Raw genomic sequence first — 26138 nt, forward strand, 5'->3', positions numbered from 1 at the left:
AAAATATAATTAAATTTAACAGGACCCTAGTATAAACTATAACAACAGCACATAAAGCACAGAGTCATATTATTCCACTAAAAAAAGCAATGCATTGATCTCTTTTTTTAATTTGAAAATGTTTTGGCCTTATTTTTTGTTTTACTACTTTAAAGATGATTTAATAATTATACTTAGAAAGTATTTTTTCACAGATTGTGAGCCAAACCGTTTAATACTTAATTTAAAAACCCACAATGTAAATCATCAACAATAGCATTTAATTAATTAAAAATGCCTTTATTAAATATTGTGTTAGTGGCAAGAAACAAAATGATTATTAAAAACCCCATAATCAGTGAACAAGTAGCTCATGCCATTGCACTTGTTGTTGAGATGGAAGAAGCAGCAGAACAAGATACAGCGTGGGTTTTAGGTTTGGCTGAAATGACACATCAAGCATTCAGTGGTACTAACTACTAAGAGACTAGATGGTTTGCTCAGAAACCAAGATTGGACGTCCAGTCTGACCGCTGGTAAGACAACCGCACCAGCCGATGACTAATTTATCAGATTGCACATTGAGAATTTGCTCTTCTACTGCTTATGAAACATATCATAGACTTAGAATGATGTCAGATGTGTCTGTGCTGAAACATTAAGAAGGAAACTGCAGAAATGAGTTTAATACAACCCAGAAGGTCAGCCATAGGTCCAACACCTGCCATAGACCATTGTTGGGTCCGCTTAAAGTTCAAGATGTCAATATTCGCATTTTAAGATGGCCAGACCATATCCCTGATTTGAACCACATTGAGCACCTTTGGGAGAAGCTCGGATGTTGGGTAAAATGAAATAACCCTCCTACAACCTTAGCTAAGCTGAAAGTTACATTAGTTGAAATTTGGGATGAAATTCCTCAAGACGTGGTTGAAGGCTTAATTATGAGCAGAAGATTAGAGGGTAATAAGAGCAAAAGGAGATGATTCACCCGATTTGTATGTTTTAGATTTGTTTTTTGTTTTATATTCAAACACAAAAGTGTGATATATATTTTTTCTCTCTAAAATTACATTTTTTGTTTTCAGAGGTGTTTTTATTTTACTACGTAAATGTTTTAATAAATGCCTGGAAAATAAAGATAAAAGGGGTAATATTTCTGAAAAGGCAAGTATATAATTTTTTTCCTGAGTAGTAAGTATACAAGTAGAAGCATAGTTGTACAAGACAAGGTAATGTAATACCAAGTATATTACGTGTTTGATATCTCAAGATCGTAAATAATTGAAAAGAAAGCATGGCTTTACAACCACACAGTATTTTTACATGGTATCAAAGGCATTTGGAGCATACAATTACGTACCTTATTGTAAACAAATTTAAAGAAATACAACATTGCTGAGGCCCATGCAATAAAACTGTGCACAAGAAATACTTTAAAAAGGATTAAAAGGTACGTATTCTTAGACAGGCTAGCACACTAAAGTCTTAAGACTCCTCCACCTTCAATTCAAAGCTGGTCTGGGAATACCTAACATATCTTCAGCTTCTGAAACAACTAAATCAGGTAATTCTGATGTTGATACCAGGCCATGAGGGGATTGAAGGCAACAAAGAAGGTGATAAACTACAAAAACAGAAGCAGTCTTCACACTCTTTGGACCGGAACTGCAAATTGCCTAAGGCATGCTGGCAGAACTGAACAAATGGATGGAGAAAGAAATAACCACACATAGATCGATTCACCTGGAGCAAAATAAAGAACTTCCTCAACATCTCTCAGCCCCAGAGAAACAAAAATGAAATCACTCTCTCAGCATGCAAGAATTAAAGAAAATAATAGACCATTGTATTGGTCACTGCCCTTTAAATTATTACCTCAAAAAATAGGAAAAATTACAGAAATCTACCAACAATTTCCATATCTACCACTATTCTCCTATTCTATTATTGTATTTATCTTAATTAGTTGGGCTTCTGTGGTTGGATATATGTTATGAAATTCACTATTACAAAAACAAACAATGGCTGGTTAAAACTCAATAGTTTTTTAAGCCAGCAGTAAATAATTTAAACGAAATTTTGCCCACAAGAAATAAATCATTTTGTTACAGTGTCCATTATTATAAATACACACTAACGGTAGCCTATTTCCCCCCCCCAAAAAAAAATATATATATAAACATTTTCCACACGCAAAATTACGTCAACAATAAAACCAAGAAAATATCGTTTCTGCTAGTTCAGCTTATTCGAAGGAAGAGAGCTAATTGACAGACGTTTTGTGACCGTCGAGAACTGAAATCAGGCCAGATATTAATCAGTTTACCTTGGTTAAAATGTCATACGGAAATGGTACGACCGCCGATTTATATTGACTTCCTTTGCTGTTAGTCGTAACAAGCGGAAACGTAAGTGTATCTTTCATATTTCTAACATTAAAACAATAAATAATTAATTTCCCAGCGTTGTACGAATCTCTTTAAAACAGTTCTTACACTATGTCAAAATATAGACTTATAAAACGTAATGATCTAATTTTAAAAGAAAATTTAAATATTAGCTTTTAAATAAGACATTTTGTGTTTGAATTCGATTTCTTGGAAGTATGATTTCATTAATTTATTTTGTTTAAGTTGTTTTATATTTTGTAATATACACGCATTAGTGTTTTTTTTTAACTAAAAATTACGTAAATATTAACGTTTTTTATTCGTTATTTTACCAGAATCTGAGAAGCCATCTAGTAATAGCACTGGTTTTATGCTTTTGAATTGAGAGGTTTTTAGTTTGATGCGCCATTTTGTGAAGCACTGCTCTAAGGAGTAGAGATGAGTAGGTCAGAGTGATGCGCCGGAATGTAAAATTTTTTTTTTTATTGAGAGGTTTTAGTTTAATGCGCCATTTTGTGAACAACTGCTCCAAGGCATAAATGTGAGTCTGTAAGTTTCGATGAGCTATGTCGGGATCGGGACTTTAATGATAATATTGTGTCATCAGCAAATATGAGAATCGTAGTGTCAGCATGAAAAAAAATATAGGCTGTGTACATTGTGTGCCAGGACACGACCTTGCGCAACTCTTCCACTGACCTTATGCAAAGGAGAGGAAAAGTACTCAACCCAAACTCTAAACTTTTACAAGAAAAATTGGACTTGAGAATTAAAAAGTGTGTAAAGGATGGTATGCCCTTCATTTTCCCTTGATGACAGACGATCGAAAGCCTGTTCAACATCGAGAAAGGCCCTCGTGCAGCACTGTTCTTTTCGAGAGAATACGCAATCGTATCCACAACATAATGGCACTGTTGTATAGTAGTCGCCTAAATCCAGATGGTCTAAGATAATATTCAAAGATTCGAGGATGGGATTGATTTGTTTGAAGAGAACTTTTTCTAAGATTTTTACAAAAATTGGTGATAAATTGATAGGCCCGTAGAAATCTGTAAGTTGATGGCTGATGAAGTTTGGTAGGTTTAGGAATGGGCTCGAACAATAGACAACTTCTATTGCTTTGGTAAATACGTGGTGTGAGGAAGAAAACTATAGCATTTTTGGGCAGTTTACGACTTTACGCTTAACTGAAGCGATAATAAGGTCGAATCCATGTTTTTTCTTAAGAGGTAGTTTTTTAATAGCACGCATAACTTGAAGTAATAAAGTGTTTTGGAAGAAGAGTTAGAGGTAACATACAATTAAAAAAAAAAAGGCAAGATATCAAAAAATATGGAACTGATTGTAAGTCAAAAATATGGATCAACTCCCGATCAACTTTCTCGTCTGGGAAAAATAATACAAAAAACAATATGTAGTGGAGACTTGGTAGTTCAAGTCTGGCAAAATAGCTTAATTTTGCAGAAGTACATGAAAATGTAAATATGTTTATTATGTGTGGTGGTTAGTGACCGTTAATCAATGATTATTCGGAGATAGTGAGATGCGGTCTGCTGTGACGTAGGTTTTAGAAAAACATTTTCTTTAACGTGCCAACGTTTCGATCTTTATTGAGATCATCTTCTGGGCTAAAAGTGTTTGTTTTCCGTGTAGATGTGCCATTCTTGTATGTCGTGTTGAGAGTGCCCTATGTTTATTATATTACTTATTTTTATTACTTATTATATTAGTTTATTTGTGTTTATCATTTTGTACGTTTTTTACACAAACAAAAGGGAAACAACTTTTCCTTCGAGGAAGGGTCGATGAAGTCTAAAAAGCCTATGGCAAGATTGACATCTTAACTCAAGTTGGCGTTTGATAGTATGTATTGTTTTAAAAGGAGGAGCACCTAGCAATTTTGAAAATAATGCTTATTATTTTTAAAAACTTTGGTGTTTTAGGAGGTGAGATCGGTTGAATAATAGACTCGGTCGTGTTCCATTACTTCATATTTTCATGAATGTATCAAAGACAATTTTTGTTTCTCTGTTTCTCAAGCATAAAATTATGAATTTATTTATTTATATTTTTTTTAAGTCAACATGTTTTTCTCCCTGACTAAACAAGTCCGAACGCCTGTTTTCATACTTGGGCTATTGTGCTGTTATTACCCCTAAAGATTTTCCTTATCCGTTGCGTGTTCGCTGCTCATCAACTAACTGCACGCAGGGCATGGGTTGACAACTTTTTAAACATCGGTTCTGACGTATTGTCTTTTTGTCAAAGTTCTAATCCTATTGTCATACACGTTCACGAAATTAAACTCTTTAATGCAAATTAAGTACCTCCTCTATCGTCAAACAAGACGAACAAGTCATGCCTGTTTTGCACAATTGCGATCCTTGTTGCAAGGAATTATTTATGTAGAACTGGTATACATAAAAATGTAAATACATTATAAAATACTGCCTAAGTGAATCTGACTGCGAGATTTAAGACCCAATTTTAAGAAGCATTTTCTCCTGCAGCTTGACAACGCAATGCAACACATTTTGCCTGATGAAAACTTTAACGATTCGAACTAGTTAAAAAATACTTTCTGTTTTGAAGAATAGCATCAACATAATGCTCAACCAGTAGTTTAGTTATCCCTCCATGGATAGAACAAAGCATGCTGCGAAAATGGAATGATTAAAAACATAAATTCATAAAAAACTAACGTATATAACCAAAATAAAACACAATAATCAACCAGGTCCAATACTTAACGAATAAAACACCAATAACCAATAAGCTGTAATAGACCCAATATGGCCTGAATTGTCAAAATGTGTACAGATATGCTGCTATCCAGCCGTTTCTTCGATTATATCTTTTTTGTGTGCAGATATTCATTTTTCTCTTCCGATATGGAAACGGTTCCAAAATACAAAATTCTAATCTTCTTTCACCACTCGTGTCACACCCTTTTTGCAACACCCACAACAGCAAGTAGAATTAATACAACTGAAACAAAAATGAAGAAACTTGGCGAAAACTTGATGTAATCTAAACGCGTCGTTAATCGTTTAGTTTCTCACGATTCGAATTAAGGCAAACTAACAGATAAAAATTTTTGTAAATAGCATCCAAACTCACTTAAATAGTGCAAGACCGACTGGTAGACCATTTTAGCTAGAATAGGCGGACCTGGATGTACTCTGAATTACTTTGTCTGTACTGATTGGGCTGGCTTGCAACAGAGCAGCAACCGACCTTAGCGTTAAAGTCTCCAAGAATCGAACTATTGTTCTGTCGTTTATAAGTTTATCTTCGTCGATTTTCTGTTTAATAACATTTCACTGTCATGAGATTTTTTAAATAATTCTTTTCTATTCTCAGACCCGGTAAATTGTTTGATATTTAATCAATTTTTGTTTTATTGACTCGAGGGAAAGTGATTGTCCTCGGTTTGGTTCGAGCTTCCGTTACCGGTTTTCAAATACACCTCATCCACCTTGTAATTTTATTTTCCTAGTTAGGTATCTTTTTGTATTTGTTTTTGTGATTACATTTGTAATACATTAAAAAAACGATTAAGACTGTCAAAATCTGAATTTTAACACCTATAAATATAGAGAATCCTTGAATAGCATCCTTTCAAATAGTCCAAAACAAAAACCTTATACACCAATTATATCGAAGGCTAAAGAGAAAAAACACAGAAAAACCCAGAGTAAGGCCGTCTTAGTCAACTCCCCCCTTCGCGAATAATCCGGAACAGGTTCTTCAGCGAGAAGAAGCCTTCTAAGAAGGAAAATAAACTGAACAACTATTTGGGAAAAAATATTCCGGCGAAAAATACGCGGAGTTCTATCGGTGCGCGGTGCGGTGGGGAGAAATAAACGAGAATGGCCAGTTAGTCCGACTTAAGCACTAGTGTATACAAGATCAGACCAGCGGATACTTGGTGTATACAAATCCTCACGTGGATCCGCTATCAGTTCTTTTTTGGCAATAGATGAATTCAAACAAATACGTATTATTCGAGTTAACTTCCCAACAGAAATCATGTTTATAGGTATCTCGTGAAAATAAGTCAATCACTTTGAAGCATCAGTTTAAAAACAGATTTTTAAGTAAGTATACATTTAAAAAGTTAGAACTTAACAACAGTATTCTTTTTACTAACTAAGACGCTATAATAACTTAAAGTTGTTGGGAATCCTGGTCTATTTGCATATAAAGAGTTTAAATGAAAATATCAAATCATTAGATTTTCTTGTATCTGATTAAAAATTCTCTAAAAGAAAACAAGAACTTTTTTTATAAACTATCTTTTAAAACAAATTTTCTGTGTTTCTAAAAAGAGCTTTAATAAACTGCCTTCAAACTTAAAAAAAGACAAGAAATCAACTATCATATTATTTCGAACAATATTCCTTAACTTTTAAGACAAAAATCTATTTTATTACATTTTTATTTTTTAAAAACCTCTATTTTTCTGCTGTTTCACTATTCCTTAGGCTAAAAACAATCTTTTATTACAAATTTTCTGTGTTACTCAAAAGAGCTTTTGAAATTGTTTTATTTAAAAACATGGAAATGTATTCTGACATTAACCACAAAAAAAGGGCTTTGATAAACTTTGGCTTCAAAAAATATGTAACAAAATATATTGTTACACATTTATTTGTGTATCTAAAAACCTTATACGCTTAACTAGGACTAAATATTATTCAAGTAGCATTTACCTTGAACAATATTCTTTAAAACGTTACAGGTTCGAAAAAATCGAAATCATTGACTTTTCACAATTTTTACACATGCTTTGGTTAAAAAAAATTTTTAACCATATTTTTCGACTAAATAGGGCTTTAATAAACTTTGCTTGTAAACTTAAATAAGACGAAGCATTAATCAAGTAGCATTTAGCTTTGAACAATATTCTTTTAAACGTTGTAGATTAGAAACCATAAACTTTTATGCTTTTTTTACGTATATTTTTGTTAAAAACAATCTTTTTTCTAAACATATTTCCCGTTATAAAAGGGGCTTTAATAAACTTTGCTTGTAAACATTCCTGCTTTGGTTTAGTGATACTTTGGTTAAAAAAATATCAGAAAAATAATTTATACCAAAACCTTCAGCCTTCTCATTGACTATCTGAAGGGTTGACCATTTTATTTTTAATGTTATTCTTTATTATATGACGTAAACTGAACTAAATATGTTCAATTCAGATTTTTTTTAAATATTTACTTTTGATTCACTTTGAACTTTTTTGAAGAAAAAAAAATTATTCCACTAAGACAAGGTAGGTTTACAATAGCTCAAAAGGCTTGTCCAACACGTGCTGTTTAAATAATTTAATAACGATCAGATTTATTACGGTTGTATTGAAACATCTAATCCTGAATTCTCTAAGTATCGTGCAAACCGTTATAAAATGGAAAACACTTTCTACTCTATTTTCCAAATTATACAAAGAGCATAGTTATGTTTCATTGTGGAAAGGTATTTACTGAGATCAGCAGTTCACCTCAACCCATGAAAATCCGGCTAATTGAGCCTAAACTAAACTAATTATTATACCACAATGAATTGGTAGACGGTTCAGCTCTGGGTTCAGAAAAACGCATCTCTCACTCTTACCATTTAATGGCTTGAACTTTGCAATTATATGGTTTTTTTATTTGATCAATAATTGTATTTCATTATAACTTACAACTACAATTGTTAAACGTATTAAATTATTAATAATTGCTCGACATTCTAGAAAAGAAAACATGGAAAACGCATACTTTTATTTTCAATCATTAATACTAATTAATGTAAAAAGGAAGAAATATTATTCATAAGACGGTCACTATTTTCAGTTTTTTTTTTAAGTCGTTTGGTATGTTTGTAACACATTATTAAGACATACAAACAAGCGCATATACACTCGCATACACAATAAAAAAACCCCGAAAAACTTTGTCAAAGTCATACAACTTTTATGTACATTTATATAATTACTAGGCATAAGAAGACAACTCATGCTTTTCTTTGTCTATTATTTAAAAAAAATCATTGGTTAATGTTTTCTGGTACATACATTACAAAAATAATCGCATTCATTAATCAGATAACATTTGTTTTACTGTAAGTTGGGCTTTCTGAAGCTACAACTTTGTCTTTTCATTCAAATGTTCAATCATTTCAGTAAAAAAAAATTAAACAGCAATTCTTTGGGGATCAATCTTGGTCAATTTATCGATGTTGTTTCTATTTTGAACTGTAAGCTAGTTTCATTGCTCGTGAAAAAAAAGTTACATTTACGTTTTCATACATAGAAAATGTAATGAAATAATTTTCTCCTATTGAATGGCGGAGGTTTCTATGTGAACGATATAAAAAAACAATCGACCTGGATCCGGTGAATAAATTAATCCACCTAAGAAAAAGTCTCATTCAAATCTCAAAGATTGTTCTCAGGCAATTGTGAGAAAATATCTAACGAAAACACCTTGAGATATCCGTTTGTTTATTACCTAACGTCTGCAAAGTGCAAGTTGTAAGCCCTTCAGCCACCGACCACCGAGCTTGATTGAAATTTCCTTTTTCTTTGATTGTGAGTTGGACTATAGGATTCTGCGACTAGACTTCGCCCGTCGACCGCCGGTTGGTTGTGGATGTGGTGTCCGTTAGGTGAAGTTGGATTAAAAAGAAAAACAAAACCGCTAGGCGAAATCAACATAACTCTCCAAACATTTGCCAACACACCCATCGGAGATATTTCTTTTATCTATTGTTGATAGTTACCTGGTCATCCTGGTCTGCCTATCCTCGCTGATTGGTTAGACCAGTGGTTCTCAAAGTGGTGCCTACAGACCCCCAGGGGGACCATTCAGGGGTCCGTGGAAAATTAAAATTGATTTGGGGGTCTCTGAACAACGTTAGGAGGTCCGCGCAAGGTTTAATATAAAATAATATAATATAAATAATAATATAAAACAGAAGTACGTTGGTTATCTAAAAGTGCATGTTTAAATCGATTTTATGCGCTCTTTGATTCAGTGTTGAAATTCTTGGAAAGCAAAGACAATGATTTTCGACACAATTTAATTAACTCAAAAAATGACATAGCCTATATGACAGATTTATTTGCCGAATTTAACGAAACTAATTTGAAACTACAAGGTGACCAATTAAATGAAATCAAAACTAAAAGCGTTTAAAAGAAGCTAACATCTACTTTTGTTGCAAAACGTTTTCTGTACAAACAAAACTTGTGAAGGGGAGAATGTTCTCAGTTTCCAAATCTTTCGAAATTGCAAATTAGAGATGAAGATTTGCTTGCTTACTGTCAACACTAACGGCTCTTCATACAGACCTGAACCAAAGATTTGAAGATATTCTTCACTTGGATATTCCCCTGGGTGTTGAACCGTTTTGCGCTTGGACAAACTCAGATCCCAAACACAGACGAATCCATACTAATCCAGGAGTAGCTTATTGAAAAATCCACAAACGAGGAACTTAACCAATGTTTGAACAAGGATACCACAAATTCTGGTTGCAAAGACAGATCCCAATTTTATATCCTGCATTATGGGTTATTGTACAGAAGTTGTTGGCTATTTTCCCGTCTTCATATTTGGTAGAACGTGGTGCCGTTATGAATCTGATCCCAAAAGAAAGAAACCGACTAGAAATCAGTGCTCGTGGGGATTTGCGGTTGCTACTCATAAACATTGAGTCGGACATATATACACTCATAATATTTCATCACGTTCATCCAAGTCATTATTTTTTTATATTTTATTTTAAACAAAAGTAATTAATATTATAATTTNTTATAGTTTATAATTTCAATAAATTCTTCTTCAACTATTTTTTTTAATTTGTAATTTTTATACTATACATTTATGTGGCTTTTTTCACTGGGGGGGGGTCCGTGGACAATTTTTGACTATAAAAAGTGGTCCATGGGCAAAAAAGTTTGGGAACCACTGGGTTAGACGTATTTGGGTGCTATTTGTCCTGTACATATTTCCTTTCCTTCTTCGCCTGCCCTTCCTCTTTTCTATTTCCTCTTTCAAAGTATTTAGGGTATTTTGATTTATTTTTCAAATATTACATTTTTCAGCATAATGGAACAAAATATTAGAATTACAATCACTTGGTCAACACACTTATTATAATTTATAAGTTTAGTTTTATATTTAAATATATATTATTTTCATCGAATATTTAACGAATATGTTTTCCCTGAAAGGATTTAAATTTTTAATAAGCGATAAGGCACGATTCGGTGGTTAAAGTGCTCATGCACAATTTGCAAGTGAGGAATGCAGTTCTCCTTCCTTACCTAAGCAAACAATTTTTCTTTGTAACTTTTGTCGGATCCGGTTATATAATGTAAAAAAGCTTAAAATACTATTTTATGGGTACTTTGATCTGCTTGAAGTTTTACTAAGTAAGTATTAGCCTTAAACCCTTGTTTTAGGCTAATAATAAATGAAACTACGACAATAACATTTACAAATATGTTAATAATTTTTAACATGGCTCTTTACACATAATAAAAATTTTAATCAAAGACCTTTCAATATTTTTTTTACTCCCTCTTTAAACGGATAAGCGATATTTAATAGAAAATGTTAAAAATAATTTAAATATATAATATATACTTATATAAAAATATATAATAAGAAAATAGAAATATAATACAATAATATATAAAATCATGTTTGTTAATGTATGGTTTCTATTAGTTTTGCAACTATGAAGTTGAAGTACAAATTACGATCTTCTTCCTTCTCAGGTCTATAATTATAGCTATTATGACCAACTTCATATTCTATTATTTATTTTATTTTTTATATTTTTGGAATAATTTTCTATTATGGTTATATGTCACTGAATGATAAAAACAATATATAAATGAAAATGTGATGGGAAGTAATTTCTTTTTTTCGCTATTTCACCTCGAAGATATTTAATTTCAGAAGGTATATTTGTTATTGTTTAACTTTAGAAAATGTGATTTCACTTTTTTTTTCTTGTATTACAAAATGTTCACTTCATTGTTTATTTTGTCTGTTACATTTGATAAACCTTTGCTGACTTAGCTTATTATAGATGTATCTTAAACCGAAAAAATTAGGACATCTGCTTTAAGTCCTTTGTTAACGCCATGGTCAAATCATTGTACAAGTTGTGCAAATCTTTTGTCTATTTGCATAAAATTGTTGTTGTGTTAAATAAATTTCAATTTATTTCTTTATTTTTAAAGATGAATATACAAATTTATGGTCTACTGCCTTAAGTCTCTTTGTTAAGTCCTCAAATGAGATTATGAGAGAAAAGTTTTTCAATCAATCAAACAAGAATTTTTTCTATTATAAGATCTCGATTTATAAGCTTGAAAATATACAATTCCAAGATAAATTTTTTTTGATAAGTTCGCAAATGGGTCTAGGTTAATGCCTTTTTTCAACCGTAAGATTTCGATTTATATATTTGAAAACATAAAATCTAAAAGGTAGAAAATTACTTAGTTCAGTTCACTATTTCTATGACAGTTCTTTTTTCAGTTAATCAGGACTTTTTTGAATCGTAAGATCTGGATTTATAAATTTGAAAATATGAAATCTAAAAGGCAGAAAATTCGTTTCTTAAGTGCACAAATGGGTCTGTGATAGTGTCTTTTTTTCAATTAATCAATCAAGACATTTTTGAATCGTAAGATTTTTGAAAGTATAAAATTTAAAAGGCAGAAAATTGGTTTGTTGTTTGTCCATTCTTTTGTTTATTTTTCTTGAATTAATAAATTCCGATTAGTACTTGATTTGTAAAACTATACGTACAAATTACTTCTCTCTCATGGCCCATTGTTAGGAATTGAAATAATCTAATTTTAAAGCGTTCATAGTAAAATTATATCAGGTTTTTTATTAAATCTTAATCTATTTAATCTACACATTTTTTAGTGCGGCAAAGTAATTAACGTGGTATAGTGAAATCGCCTGCTTTTTATTGGACACTTCCTTCCGATTTTATTGCAAATCTATTATGTAGTACTCCTTGTTTAATATTATATGCAGTCAGGCCCTATTTTTAAATTTGATATTGGACTTTTTTGTTTAAAAAATTGCGCTTTGCAAAAACCATGTCGATTTGGATAAGACAGGCGAAATGTGGGTGAGGCATCACGATTCAGCTGAATTGAAACAAAATTTGCCGCATCAAAGACTGTTTTAGGAACACATTTAGGAAAACAAAACCATTTCGAGTCACTAAACGCAAACTGCTTTCTTCTGATAGCTGTATTTAGACGGTCGAGCTGGAAAATGTGTTTCGCCTATAATCTCAGATAAACTGTTTTCCAATAATGATCTCATCATCTTTCGTCGCTAATATCCTAAGAACTGAATTGTTATCTTGACGATTTTAATCATGCTACAAACACAAATAAGAGGTCGTCCTAATTGCTTGACGTATGTACCATCAGAACTTATCACCAGAGTCATTCCGAGAGATTATATCTTAAGAGAGTCGTCCTTGGTTCATTCAGAATAAAGTCCTCTAGTTCAACTTGACAAACCATCTGTACATCCGCTTACTTGTATTTTCAACATGCCTGACTAATACCTCTATCCTAATAAAAAAATTATCGTTACAAAACGAATAAAGGTTTCATCTAGCTCCACCATGCTAGCAGTGAGAAGATCATTGAAAATTTATTAAAAACTGTACTGAAAAACGAGATAATTGTGCTTTGGTCTTATTCTTCTTCTTCCGATCATACTGGTCAAATACGTTTCACCATTTCGCCAAATTCAGGGTGATATTTTTTCAGTTGTGTCCGTTCCAATAGGGTGCCTGAAGTTTATTTGCTCAATCAGTCTGGTTAGGGGAAATCTAACATTCCCAAAACAAAAGTTGTTGTCAACACTTTTAAATTTTTAATTTAATGTGAATGAATGAAAGAAAGAAAGAGAGAGATAGATAGATAGATAGATAGATAGAGAGAGAGAGAGAGAGATAGAGAGAGGGAGGGAGAGAGAGAAAGGGAAAGATATAGTGATGGCTAGATAGATAGGTAGGTTAGGTAGGATAGATGAATAGATAGTTACATAGAGAAGAGAGAGGGGGAGGGAGAGAGATAGATAGAGAGGAGAGGAGATGAGAGGAGAGAGAGAGAGAGGGAGGGAGGGGGAGAGAGAAAGGGAAAGATATAGTGATGGCTAGATAGATAGGTAGGTTAGGTAGGATCGATGAATAGAGAAGAGAGAGGGGGAGGGAGATAGATAGAGAGATAGATAGATAGAGAGGAGAGGAGATGAGAAGAGAGAGAGAGAAGAGAGATAGAGAGAGAGATAGAGAGAGAGAGAGAGAGAAAAGAGAGTAGTAGAGAGATAGAAGAGAGGAAAGAGAGAAACCTACATACGTATGGAATGTACTAAACTTCTTTCTTCCCTCTGTTCAATTATATTGGGAAATAGGGAGAATTGCAGTCTTGCCCAAAATTATAAAATAGCTTCATCAACAAGGTTAAAACTTGCTTAATTTAAGCGACCCTACAACTCTGAATGCCTTATGAGGCTTAAGTAAGTACCTTAACCAACAGACAGATTTAATGGCGTCATAAACAAGCGTTCTTTTAAAAATGCAGCCTAATTGAGAATCCAATATCTATGCAGTAAAACGATACATTCATAAAAATTGCTGTTTTTTATACCAACTTTGTAAACATCGATCAAACTTAATGACTTGTCGATATAAAAGTGTAGTTCCAGAGATCGAGACCCGTTTCAAGTGTTCAACCGACAGCTTTAAAGCCGGTTGGAACATGTTCAATAATTTATGGAGGATGTTTACTTATTTTTATTATATTTATTATAGCTGGCGTACTTGATAAATAAGTGCAGTATTGTAAAATTTCGTTTATTCAAGTCAATTGTATTTTGGTGTGAACTATGAATTCAAATGGCAAGACTTCCGCTATTGATTCCCGGGGTTTGTGCGGGTATCGCAACACCCAGATTTAACAATTGTTCATTTACCTCTATTGATGAACGAGTAATCAATCATTCTAAATCTAAATGTCAATTCCAAACCAAATAAAATAGCATTACAAAAAATATTTATACTTTTCTCACTTCAAGCCACCTTATATAGTCACAGTCAGTAATTTGTTCGTCACCAATATTGAAAAGTAAATCCTTTTAAAGAAATGCAGATGCAAAAGTAATGTAACATTTGGAAGTTTGCACTAATACTTTGATAACACAGGCGATTTGAGACATGTATTAATATCACAAATAAAGACGTGTATTTTACAAATGTTTATATAATTAATGACTATTTGTAAAACGGAAATCCTTGTATTTTAAACAATTTTTCTTATGCGTTCGACTTTTTAAATTGCACATTTTGCATTATTTTATTAAGAAACAATACAGTACAAATCGCAAGCAATTACACTAATAGTATTAGTTTATATTCCATTATGAAATAGGCCCCTGGATTTCTGTTCAGAAGAGGACAAACCTTGATGCATGATATAAATAAATAGTGATAGAATAAAAATGGAAATTAATTTTTTTCTGGGTGCTGATTCTTTTTGATAATAGATGTAAAAACTCAAGAATTGATCTTTCGGACGGCTTTTTACCAATTCGCATGCGAAACTGAATCATTCAATTCATTTAAATTATTTCAAATTCATTCAATTTAAAATTCATTCAAATTCAAATAATCATTCAATCATTCATAGTAGTTGAGAATACGGTATTATGCAGTTTTTTATTTTTATTTTTCATTTTGTAACCATTATCCACTTGGCGAATAAAACTTGAAACGCCGAAGGAAAGATCTACTCAGCAATATTACGCCATAAATGTGAATCCCTTTCCCCCTTGTACAATTTCTTGTTTGATGAAACCACAGTAAAACATTTGGAAGTCATTTTAAACCGTTGATTTTCTTTCATTTAGGGCAATGTCGGCAAAAAGATAAAGGATTAGACTTACAGAAGAAAATCGGTTCATCAAGGGGTTACAAACATTAGGTAGAAACATTAATTTTATCCATACATTTCAAACCGTACAGAAATTAAATTTACAGTTGAAATAGAATTCCCTTGTAAGTGGCCTCTTCTGAAACGGAAGAAAGTCTTTCAAAGAGACTCAATTTCGAGACAAAAAATGGTCAAATCTCCCAATTATATCATTGAATTTAGATCGATTGATCTATTCATATAGGGGTAAAACAGAGTAAAACATGTTTAACGACCGTATTCGGACCAAAGCGGACATTTTTAAGCCTTGGGAAATGACATTTCTGATCATAAGATACCACACATGCAATGACAGTATTAACACGACTAGAATTATGGGTTTTCTAATTTGTTGATATTTTCCATTCGCTTTTCTTCCATTCCCGCTTGAGGTAAGTGTCTTTTACACCGAATATTTGTTGAATGGTTCCAAAGTTGTTTATTTTTTTTAAAACAGCCAGTTTTACGGATTAGACACGACCAAGTATTTCCTCTAAATTGTCGACAAAACTCGTACACATACTGAATTATATAAGTTTATTTTGTTGAAAAGATAATTAAAAAAGCAGACCAATTTTGCTCGGGGTCTAAGCAATTAACGAAGCGGTCCGTTTCCCATCATTATTTAAAAGTTATTCCAGTCCCAGCAAATAGACTGTTGTTGGACGAAATGTAGTTTAAACAAGCTGCACGACTTTATTCTTATAGATAAGTGGTAAAACGGTTTTTGAGCACTGTAAAAATAACAACTTGTGATTTTTAACGGAAGAGAAATTTTAGAATATTTAAGAAAATTAAAGCCTTAATAATGGGTTAGTACACAAACCAAAAATACCTTCTTTTACACAAGGTTAAATTAGAAGATTTATGAGTTTTTATACACTAGCTTAAAATATTCAGTTTTAAGCTATCTTAGTCGAGAAAAATTATTGAAAGATTTGTTTTAATTTAAAAAAAATAATAAAATAAAATATAAAATAATTACTCGTTTGGAGCGAGTTTTCAAGGTTTTTTGGTCAATCTCAATCGTTCAGTCCAAATTAAAACAAACGTATTTAAAAATGGAAGAAATATGTTAATGGGCAGTTCCCAAGTGAACAAACACCTAAAAGTTCTCAAAACGTACAATTGTGTGAATCGACAGAATTTGAAATTTGAAACAATTTGAAAAAAAAAAAAAAAAACACTGGGATCTGATTTTTTCCAGGGTTTTTAACAAATTGAATATAACATTCTAAAAAAGAAACCACAAAGTAGTGGAGAGAAAAATAAAAAACAAGAAATGTTGGATTAGAGACTACAAAAAATGAGAAACGAGTAGTGACAAGTGACCAAAATAGAAACTGCACGTTAAAAAAACGAGAAGAAGAAGAGACAGAGAAGAAACTACTTACATAAAAACAAAAAATGAGAAGTAATAAGAGACAGGATAGTAAGTATAACACGTAAAAAAGGGAACCAAGAGGAAGAGACAGGCTAAAACTACAAGTAAAATTGAGAAAGAAAAAACACAAAAAGAAACAACATAAGTTAAATGAGAAACAAGAAGGCAAAAAAGAAACAACATAAAAAAATGAGAAACAAGAAGGCACAAAAAACGAAACAACATAAGAAAAATGATTAACAATAAGATACACAAAAAAACAAAAGCAAAGTGAGAATCAAGAAGACAATAAAGAAACATCATAAGAAAAATGACAAAACAAGTAGACCCAAACAGAAAAAAAATAGAAACAAGACCAAAAATAAAAAATAAGAAATGACAACGTAGAAAAAAAGGCATGACGAAGTGGCATTGTAGAAACTATAAGAAACAAATGAGAAACAAGAAGTCACAATCTAGAAACAACAAGAACAAAAGAAAAAATGGAAAATAGCATGAATAAGTGACATTGTAATAACTACAAGAAAGAAATTGGAAATTAAAACAAAAAGTAAACCAAATCTAGAAACAACGAAAGAAAAACGAGAAAAGATTTGCCAATGTGCCAAGAAAAATAAAGAAAGAAAAAACCAAGAAGGCAGGCTGAAACCTACAAGAGAAATAAGCAGACACAAATTAGAAAGAACGAGGGAAAATGAGAAACAAGAGGTCGCAAACTATAAAAACATAGAAAAGAAGAAGGTACAAAATAGAAAAAAAGAAAGTAGAAATTGAAAAAAATGAAACAAGACCTCACAATCTTGAAACAACAAGAGAAAAATAGAAGAAGTTAGCAAAGTAGAAATTATAGACAAATGACGAACCAGAAGTCTCAATCTTGAAACAACAAGAGAAAAATAGAAGAAGTCAACAAAGTAAACATTATACACAAATGACGAACCAGAAGTCTCAATCTTGAAATAACATGATAGAAATGAGAAAGGAAGATCTGCCAATGTAGAAACTAAGAAAAGTAAAGAAACAAGAAAACGCAAAGTAGAAATAACAAGAGAAAAATATGAAACAAGACGTTTCGGACTAGAAACTACAAAAAAAGAGACAGAAAATAGAAACTACAAGACAAAAATTAGAAAAAAATTGCCAATGTAGAAGCTACAAAAAATGTCACTAAATAGAAACTAAAAGAGTTATATGAATATGTCACAAAGTAGACAATGCAAAACAAGTTGAGAAACAAGAAGTGACGGAATAGAAGCTGAGAAAACAAACATGAAGAAGTGACATAGTAGAAAATACAAGAGAAAAATGAGAAACAATGAGTCATTATCTAGAAACAAGAGAAACATGAGATAGGTTAGCAGAAACTACAAGAATTAAATGAGAAACGAAATAGACTCAGTATCTAGAAACAACAAGAGGAAAATTAGAAAAGATGTGACAAAGTAGATACTGTAAGGAGCAAATGAGGAAAAAAGAATTAATAAAAAGTAACTACAGGGAAAATGTAAAACAACGTGATAGGGGAGAGGATAAATATTACCTGATCGAAACCCTTATAGAGTCCTATAAAAGGAATTCGCCTTGTGATAATTCACAATGTTATAAAACACCATAAATTAACAAAGGACAAAAATCCTGAAATAACAACGCAACGTTTAATTAGAGGCGGTCCCAAAGAATTATTTCCGTGCAAATAATAGTAAATTACGCCGACTCGGCAATTTCATCGGCGTTTCTCACTGTGAATGAGATGTTATAAACGGTCGACTATTTCTCACAATGGATTGTTATTAGCTATTGTAACTTCTTTGAGAGATCCCTAGCAAAACTGTCATTTCGAATGTTCTGTTTCAGTTAAGCGGAGGATGGGAGCCCTAACGGTGAAGAGGATCCTTTATGTTGCCGCCTTCGGGGCTTTCTTCGTCATCCTAGGCGGCTATTTCGGATGGTACGGATTCGAGTACATAACTATGAGAAAAATTCACAAAGTAAGTTTAAACTTATGTTTTACATATAATTATTGTTTATGAAGGTAGGGGCCGCAGTGGCCTCGTGATTAGGGCGCCCGACCCGATTTTGCCACACTATTGGTTCTGGGTTCGAATCACGTCATAACACTTGAAATTTTAATGGTTAATAATTTTAAAAAGCTATAATAACGTGGTTTTGCTGTTGGACGTTGGATGTTAGCACTCCAGTATGACAGGAATTTACTTGAAATGATAAATGGTGGAATGAGTGAGTTGTTCAATCTTTTTAAACAGAGGAATTTACTTAACTCAATGTTTTTAAATTGAAATCCCAGAAATAAAACTGGCTCACTTTTATGTGTGTTTACTACAAGATCAAAAAGGACAATGAAACTGATTTTTTTATTTTTTTATTTTATTTATTTATTTTTAACTGACATGGTCCTCAGTACGGCTGGTCCCAACAACATTCACGCTTCAAACACAAAAAGTTTTTAGGGGTAGTTATAGACCGAAAACTCCTGTGGAAACCCCACATAGTATATGTGGTGGGAAAATGCGAAAAAAGCATAAATGTAAATCGAAGCATCGCAAAAGTGAAATACGGAGCCCATCCCAGTATTTGTCTTATGATCTATCGAGCGCTTATAGAATCGCGGTTGGATATCATAAGGTATGGATCCATGGTTTTTGGCGACGCAGCACAATCCATCTGAAAAGATTTGATCCGGTGCAATACAAAGCGGCGCGATGCTGCCTAGGGCAATGAAATCTACTCCCACAAACGCCTTGTTGGCTCTAGCCCTTATACCTAAGAAGGATAAAAATCGCTAGAAAATTTTTGTCGAAAAGACTAGATGATGAGACACATCTTAATGAAATCCCTCTACAACTAGCACCTTCTTACAGTGATGATGTATTAAGAAAGGAAAACAGTGTCCCGCTACTCGTCCACTCTCATGAAGCTGGAAGCACTCACAATGGGGAGGAAAATAATTAAACGATAAACGTAATACCTTGGAAAATACTTGGATATTTCCCGGAAATCATTACTAGCCAAACAAATATCACTGAAAAACTGGAAGATATACAACGTGCTTGGGAAATAGGTGCTTGCACAAATATACTGACCCTCTAGAAAGTTGGCTCTAAATCCAAGAAAGGGGTTGGAGCTGCATTCACGGACACTAATAAAATAATAGAACGGAATTAAAAACTTCGCACTTGTTAACCATCATGCCGAAGCCATTGCGATTCTGGAGGCCCTCAAATAGATTAACAAACTGACATGAAGAAAATAGATCCGAAAATTGAATCGTTCTGTCGGACAGCCTAAGTGCAATAAACGGCACTTGGAAACGCGAAAATTCCTAAGGATCCCTTAATACTGACGATCAAATTAACTATTTTCAATCTTGAAAGTAGACACAAAAAAGTATGCTTGATCTGGGCCAAAGGACATAGTGATAACAAATTTAATAACGCGGTCGACAAACTGGCCAAGACGCTGCGCGGGACGGAAATTGATCTCCGTTTTAACTAGTTCCGATCTATGGGCACATTTGGAGGCAAAACTGGCAACGTTATTATGAAATCACAACTAAGATCAAGGGAAAGACGATGCGCTGATGCAACCTAATATTAACTTTATTATTAAAAATAAAAACTTTCCCGGAAAAATTATCATGACAATGATTAAACTAAGATTTGGCCATAATTGTCTCCCTGTACATCTTAGGAAACTTGGTGTTGTGGGGACCGCCATTGTCAATATGACAGCATATTCATGGCGGACGAAGACCAGATATTGGCGTGCCCCAAAACCATGGTTGGTAGGGAACACCTGTACTCTGTCCTCATTAACAGCTGAATACAACTACCTACTAGGGTATCTCTAATTATCCGGGAAATATAAAAAGATGAAACAATGAAGGCGTTATACAACATAATAGTCAGAAATGATGTACAAATGTAATAAAACATCTTAAAGACTACTTAGAAGAACCTTGAGCCCCCTGGCACATACAGACGGCTGGGGTTCTGGTCAAGTCCGAGACATGGCCAAGTTTAAGTACAAGGCGAGAAAAAAATAAACAAGAATCCAAATGATTCTCATGGTTTATTATTTATGATTCAAAGCCTGCATTATTGTTCTTCTAATTCTAAACTTCATTTAACAATAAGTCATAAGGGAAAATTTGCTTCAAATTTTCTTTCGCCGGTGAGAATCAGAAGAAGAAAGTAAATTTTATTCTGGGTCTTTGGGCCCTATTGAATGTCATAAAAAGGTACAAAATTTGGCATAATTCATATCAAAATTAATATATAAATAAAAATTTAAATCTAATAGAAAAAAATAAATGAAATTAACTAAATTAAATAAAAATGGGAACAATTAACAGAAAATGAACCATTCCTTAGTGTTAAATTGTAGTGATATGGCATTTAGGTCCTCTTGGATTTGTGTGTTTGAGATTTGAATGCCATGAGGTGAAAAAGAGAGATAGATTTAGAAGACATTTGCGTAAAGGTGATAAGTACAATATTTAAGGATATTAGGAATATCATTAATCATTCGAAAAAGAGAGGCTGATGATTGTACCCTCGAGGAACTCCTAACAACATGTTTGGCAGGGATGAGGAGGGGGCTTGTCTGGGATGAGGACTATTTGCGAATGGGCTGATAGGAAGGAATGAAATCATCGAAGAACATTTTAGGAAAAGGAAAGGGATTTGAGCTAAGAAAGAAGAAGAGAATGGTTTATGGTGTCAAAGGCTTTAGAAAAATCAAGAAGGGCAATAATAGTAATTCTATCTTGATCCATAGCCATCTGAACCTAAGAAGTTATTTTTAAAATAGCCAAATTCGTAGAGAACCCAGGACAAATGCCAGATTGAAGGGGTACAAGAAAGTATAAGGATTCTAACTAATTGGAGATTTGAGAGTTATCTAATTTTTCAAGAGGTGTAGATGAATTAATGGGAGAGGAAGGATTAGAGACTTCATTCAGGGGTTTGACCAAAGATTGCTTCAATAATTTTGAAAAAAAGGAATTTTGTAAGCAATAAATATAGAGGATTTGGAAGGGTGGTCAGGAGACTGGCCTTACTGGTAAATAACAATTAGATTTAGATTAGTAATTAGAAATAAGCAATTAAATGATAAAAAATACTTGGTCTTTTCTCATCTGATTCTTGAAGGAAACAAGGTTATATTGTATATACTAACAATAGTTTTGTGTGTCTAGTGTCTGTTGAGAGTGAATGTATTTATTGGCATAAATGTATGTTGTGAGAGGGCAGATAGTTAGATACTGAGTACCCCATCGACCCTCAATTACGTTAGTTATATAATATATGTAAAGGGTGATAGAGGAATAACCACTAACCACTACCTTAGCTGAGTGAATGGTGAGTAAATAAGTAAGAATGTATTTAAGTATGTAATAGAATATATAAGAACGTATTTTAAATATGCAATGTATTTTAAGGGTGAGTGAGAGTGTGAATGGATTTAGGAATTGATTGCATTGATGGACAAAATGACCTAGCTGCTGACAGCCTCCAGAGCTCAACTTTGGTGGCTGGACAGGTAAATCTGAGGTCTGATCCCGGACTGTCAACACCTGGGGTGGGTGATTCTCGGGGACTGCCTGTAATTTATTGTAAATCAAAAGCTGGAATCACCGATGGACTGCAAGAAGTGGTGTACCCAATTGTGTACATATGTGTATGTATGTACATTTGTGTGCAGATTTGAGCTTATGTAAATCAGTAATCAGTATTTGCTAGGAAACACTAGTTTTACTTAAGTTGTTGCTCAAGGTAGCATAAATTTAAATTTATAACTTATAATTTGTTTTCAGGATCTTTCTCTAGATAATGACACAAAAGGATTCACTAATTGGAAAAACCTTCCAGTTCTAATCAAATTTTCTATGTACCTTTTCAATGTAACCAATCCAGAAGAAATTCAACTAGGAGGAAAACCTATTCTCCAGGAAACTGGCCCTTATGTTTTTGAGTGAGTATTTTAATATTAAATTTCATTTGGAACTTTCATTTTTGTTTTTTAACTCTTTTATGGAATAAATTCTGTATTTTCAGAATTCAAAAATCTAGAACCAACATTTCTTGGTGGCCTGATGGAACAATTCAGTATTATGATAAAAGTATATACAGATATGCTCAAGACACTGACGTCCAAAATTCTCTCGACGAAGAAATTACACTTTTGAATGTAGGACTTCTGGTAAATAATTTAATAATATATTGATGTTATTTAAGATAAAGTGGACTTCATATTTTGTAAACAATAATTGCATTTCTACAGGGTGCAGCAATACTAGTTGAGAGAATATTTCCATTTGGGCTCAGCCTTGTTAATGAGGCAATTCCGCTTTTGTTTCCAAATTCAACAGACATGTTCATTCGTGCTACAGTGAGAGAAATACTGTTTGATGGGGTGATGATACAGTGCAATTACACATCAGGTTCAGCCATGCCGATATGCAACGGTTTAAAAGCTAAAGCCCCACCAACGATAATAAGAGATGAAGTTACTAAACATTATTCCTTTGCGATGTTGCGACATGTAAGTAATTTATGCATTACATTTTTGGTAGTTACTGCTTTTCAGTAACATTGATATTGTTTCAGAAAAACAACACGCTTTCAGGTCCTTATAGAGTTAATACTGGATCAAAAAATGTAAGTGAATTGGGAAAAATCGTTGAGGTGAAAAATAAAATGTACATTCCATTTTGGGATAAAAACACAACTTGCAGTGAAATTAAAGGAACAGATTCAACTATATTTCCTCCTCTTACAGAACCAAAAAATGACATTTACATATACGTACCAGACGTGTGTATGTAAGTAATATTTCATTCTCAAGAGTCTGAAAATTTTGAAACTATACTTGAAATCACAAAACTTTAATTTTTTTAATAAATATTTTTAAGATCAATGTCAGCAAGTTTTGTTAATAAGTCTTACTTAGACAGCAAAATAACAGCGTATCATTATGAAAGTTCGAAAAACAATTTCGCCAGTGTTGAAGAGTGGCCAGAGAACAAGTGTAAATGCTCAAAACTAGAGGACAGCCACAAAGAACCATTTTGCTACAAGAGGGGTGCTTTTGAAGCTTTTGACTGTCAAGGTGATTTTTATTTTTTGTAAATTGTAAAAAGTAATTTGTAACAAACGTGTTTTGCATTCTAACGTTAAAATAGCTCAAAAGCTAATGTATCAGTTAATCTTAATGCCAATTAATACAAATATATTTTAGGTTCTCCTATCGTATTCAGTCCACCACACTTCCTTGACGCAGATCCATCTTATTTGAATTATGTTGAAGGCCTTAAACCAGACAGAGAAAAACATTTGACGTATGTTTCCATTGAACCGGTATGTTCAGTTTGGTGGGTTACACCCTCAAAATATCACAAAGACAATATTTAAATTGAATTCACTGCTTTACATGAACAAATTTACAATGTTGTTAAATGTAAAGAGATCTGTTTATAACACAATCAAACCATATGATATTTTCTCTGCACTGATAAAACTTATTTTTGTTGATTTATAAGAAGGTGAAAATGGTATTTTCTCTGTACTGATAAAACTTATTTTTGTTGATTTATAAGAAGGTGAAAATATGTGGTAAGCACTTTTGTGTACTATTTTGGTGATACGTTTGTTCAAGCGAGCTCATGATCAAGACGGATCTTAGTTTAAAATATTATGCCAAATGGTATAAGCTGTTGGAAGTAGGCTGACTTTTAAAAGTGAAGAATTTTACTTTAGTTCAAACTGTTGCTTAGCCTTTTCTTTAAACCAGTGATATTAATGGATAAAAGTTTCTTTGTTTGCTTTGAGGGATGATAATTTTTTCTTGATAAATTTTGTTTAATCATCAAGTGTTTTTTTGCCCTTTCAGTTGACTGGTGTCCCGATAAGTGGGCGCAAAAGAATTCAAATGAACATGTTTCTCAAGAAGATCAAAGGAATCACACTGCTAACAAATGTAACAGAGGGTTTATTTCCTATTGGCTGGGCTGAAGAGGTGCTTTTTATTTTTCATGAAGAATTTGTAATCAAGACTTACCATAACTTCATAAATAATTTTTCAGGGCGCTGATTTGCATTCTGGAGGCATAACCGAATTGGCTAAACTGTATTATCTTCTTGAAACGTTCAAAGTTATTCGGTGGATCCTCATCATTCTTGGTGTCATTTTAATGGTTATAGCTTTATTGTTATATTTAAAAATGAAGCATCTGCTGTGTTTTCACAACAATCAGGTCACAGCGGAATTTGAGTATGGTGTAAATCAATGGAGGGCAAAAGAAGGCGAGCCTCAAAAACTATCAACGTTCAACACAGATAAGGTTTCTGGAGTTGAAGATGCACCACAAACCATATCGACCATTTATCCTCCCCTTGGAAATAAAGGCGATGTTCCAACATCAATTACTAGCACAACTGTGCCTAGATGATTTTAAAAGTAGAAGATACGTGTTGACTCTATTTTAACTTATTATCCAAGCAGACATGCTTTCAAAGCTGATATTGTATTGTATTATAATCTATTTGTACATAACAAAAACTTGTAAAATAGATCAAATTTTATCAATAAATATTTGAACTCCCTATTCATTCATATTTCCCTGGTGGTATGTAAACAAAAATTATAACTAAAATGAAAATGTTTAATTTTTCTTTATATTATTTTTAACCCAATGTCTAAGATTTAACACTACGATCTTATGCCAAAAAGTTGTAAAAAATCTCTTCCTGATGGGGCTACATACAGTATTCCAGAGTAATGAAAATATTTTGAAATATTTATATTTTTGTATATAAAATATATTTGTAAAATAGAATGATTTTAATAACAAGTATTATTTTGCTCTTTTCCATTTTATCCTTTTTATTCTGCTAGTGTGTAAAAATTTTCTGAGTTAAGTTTAATTAACTTTGATTTTATTTTGAATTATTGTTAAATATTAATATTTGAACTTAATCAGAAAAGCTAAAACTACTAATTAACCACTTATTCAGTAAATAATCAAGTTTAAAAAAATTAAAAACAATCACAAAATTGCTATTATAACAACAATATATATAAAATATATACTAATATTTAATAAGTAATAATAATACCTTATTGAAATGAAGAAAAATGAAAAGAAAGTGGTATTTCAGCAAAGGAATATTATTCTGTCTGCTGGAGAAGTAATAATAAAATCAAAAACATAAAAAATGAAAACTGCTACGGTCCCTTTATCCTTAAAATTATATTACACTTTGTTAACAAATCGTACATATAGATACCAAATTGAATTGTAATAAATATATTGTTCATTTTAAATATTTATAGTTTCACTCAGCATATT

At 32.5% G+C, this 26138-nt stretch overlaps 1 protein-coding gene across 2 annotated transcripts; it reads left to right on the forward strand.

The window, feature by feature from the left end:
• The first annotated feature begins 2288 nt into the window (after positions 1 to 2288).
• LOC106669100 (sensory neuron membrane protein 2-like) lies at positions 2289 to 25640 on the forward strand. Of its 2 annotated transcripts, none has more exons than XM_024230063.1 (10): positions 2289 to 2390; positions 18623 to 18756; positions 22605 to 22762; positions 22846 to 22990; positions 23072 to 23332; positions 23398 to 23612; positions 23703 to 23899; positions 24029 to 24147; positions 24680 to 24805; positions 24873 to 25640. In XM_024230063.1, exons 2-10 carry the CDS (start codon positions 18634 to 18636, stop codon positions 25236 to 25238), a joined length of 1710 nt encoding a protein of 569 aa, XP_024085831.1. In that variant the 5' UTR covers positions 2289 to 2390; positions 18623 to 18633; the 3' UTR covers positions 25239 to 25640. The 2 variants fall into 2 exon arrangements, with proteins under 2 accessions (XP_024085831.1, XP_014253859.1); XM_014398373.2 differs by lacking the exon at positions 2289 to 2390 and adding an exon at positions 6187 to 6472.
• Positions 25641 to 26138: the final 498 nt, after the last annotated feature.

Source organism: Cimex lectularius, unplaced genomic scaffold (assembly GCF_000648675.2).
Source record: "Cimex lectularius strain Harlan isolate CLEC.00 unplaced genomic scaffold, Clec_2.1 scaffold283, whole genome shotgun sequence".
Taxonomy (NCBI): domain Eukaryota; kingdom Metazoa; phylum Arthropoda; class Insecta; order Hemiptera; family Cimicidae; genus Cimex; species Cimex lectularius.

Bases quoted from the DNA above. Each gene is read 5' to 3' on its own strand.
- LOC106669100 (XM_024230063.1), top strand. From the start codon at position 18,634: ATGGGAGCCCTAACGGTGAAGAGGATCCTTTATGTTGCCGCCTTCGGG. The intron at 18,757-22,604 runs GTAAGTTTAAAC...ATTTGTTTTCAG, and splicing joins CTATGAGAAAAATTCACAAA to GATCTTTCTCTAGATAATGA. The intron at 22,991-23,071 runs GTAAATAATTTA...GCATTTCTACAG, and splicing joins TTTTGAATGTAGGACTTCTG to GGTGCAGCAATACTAGTTGA.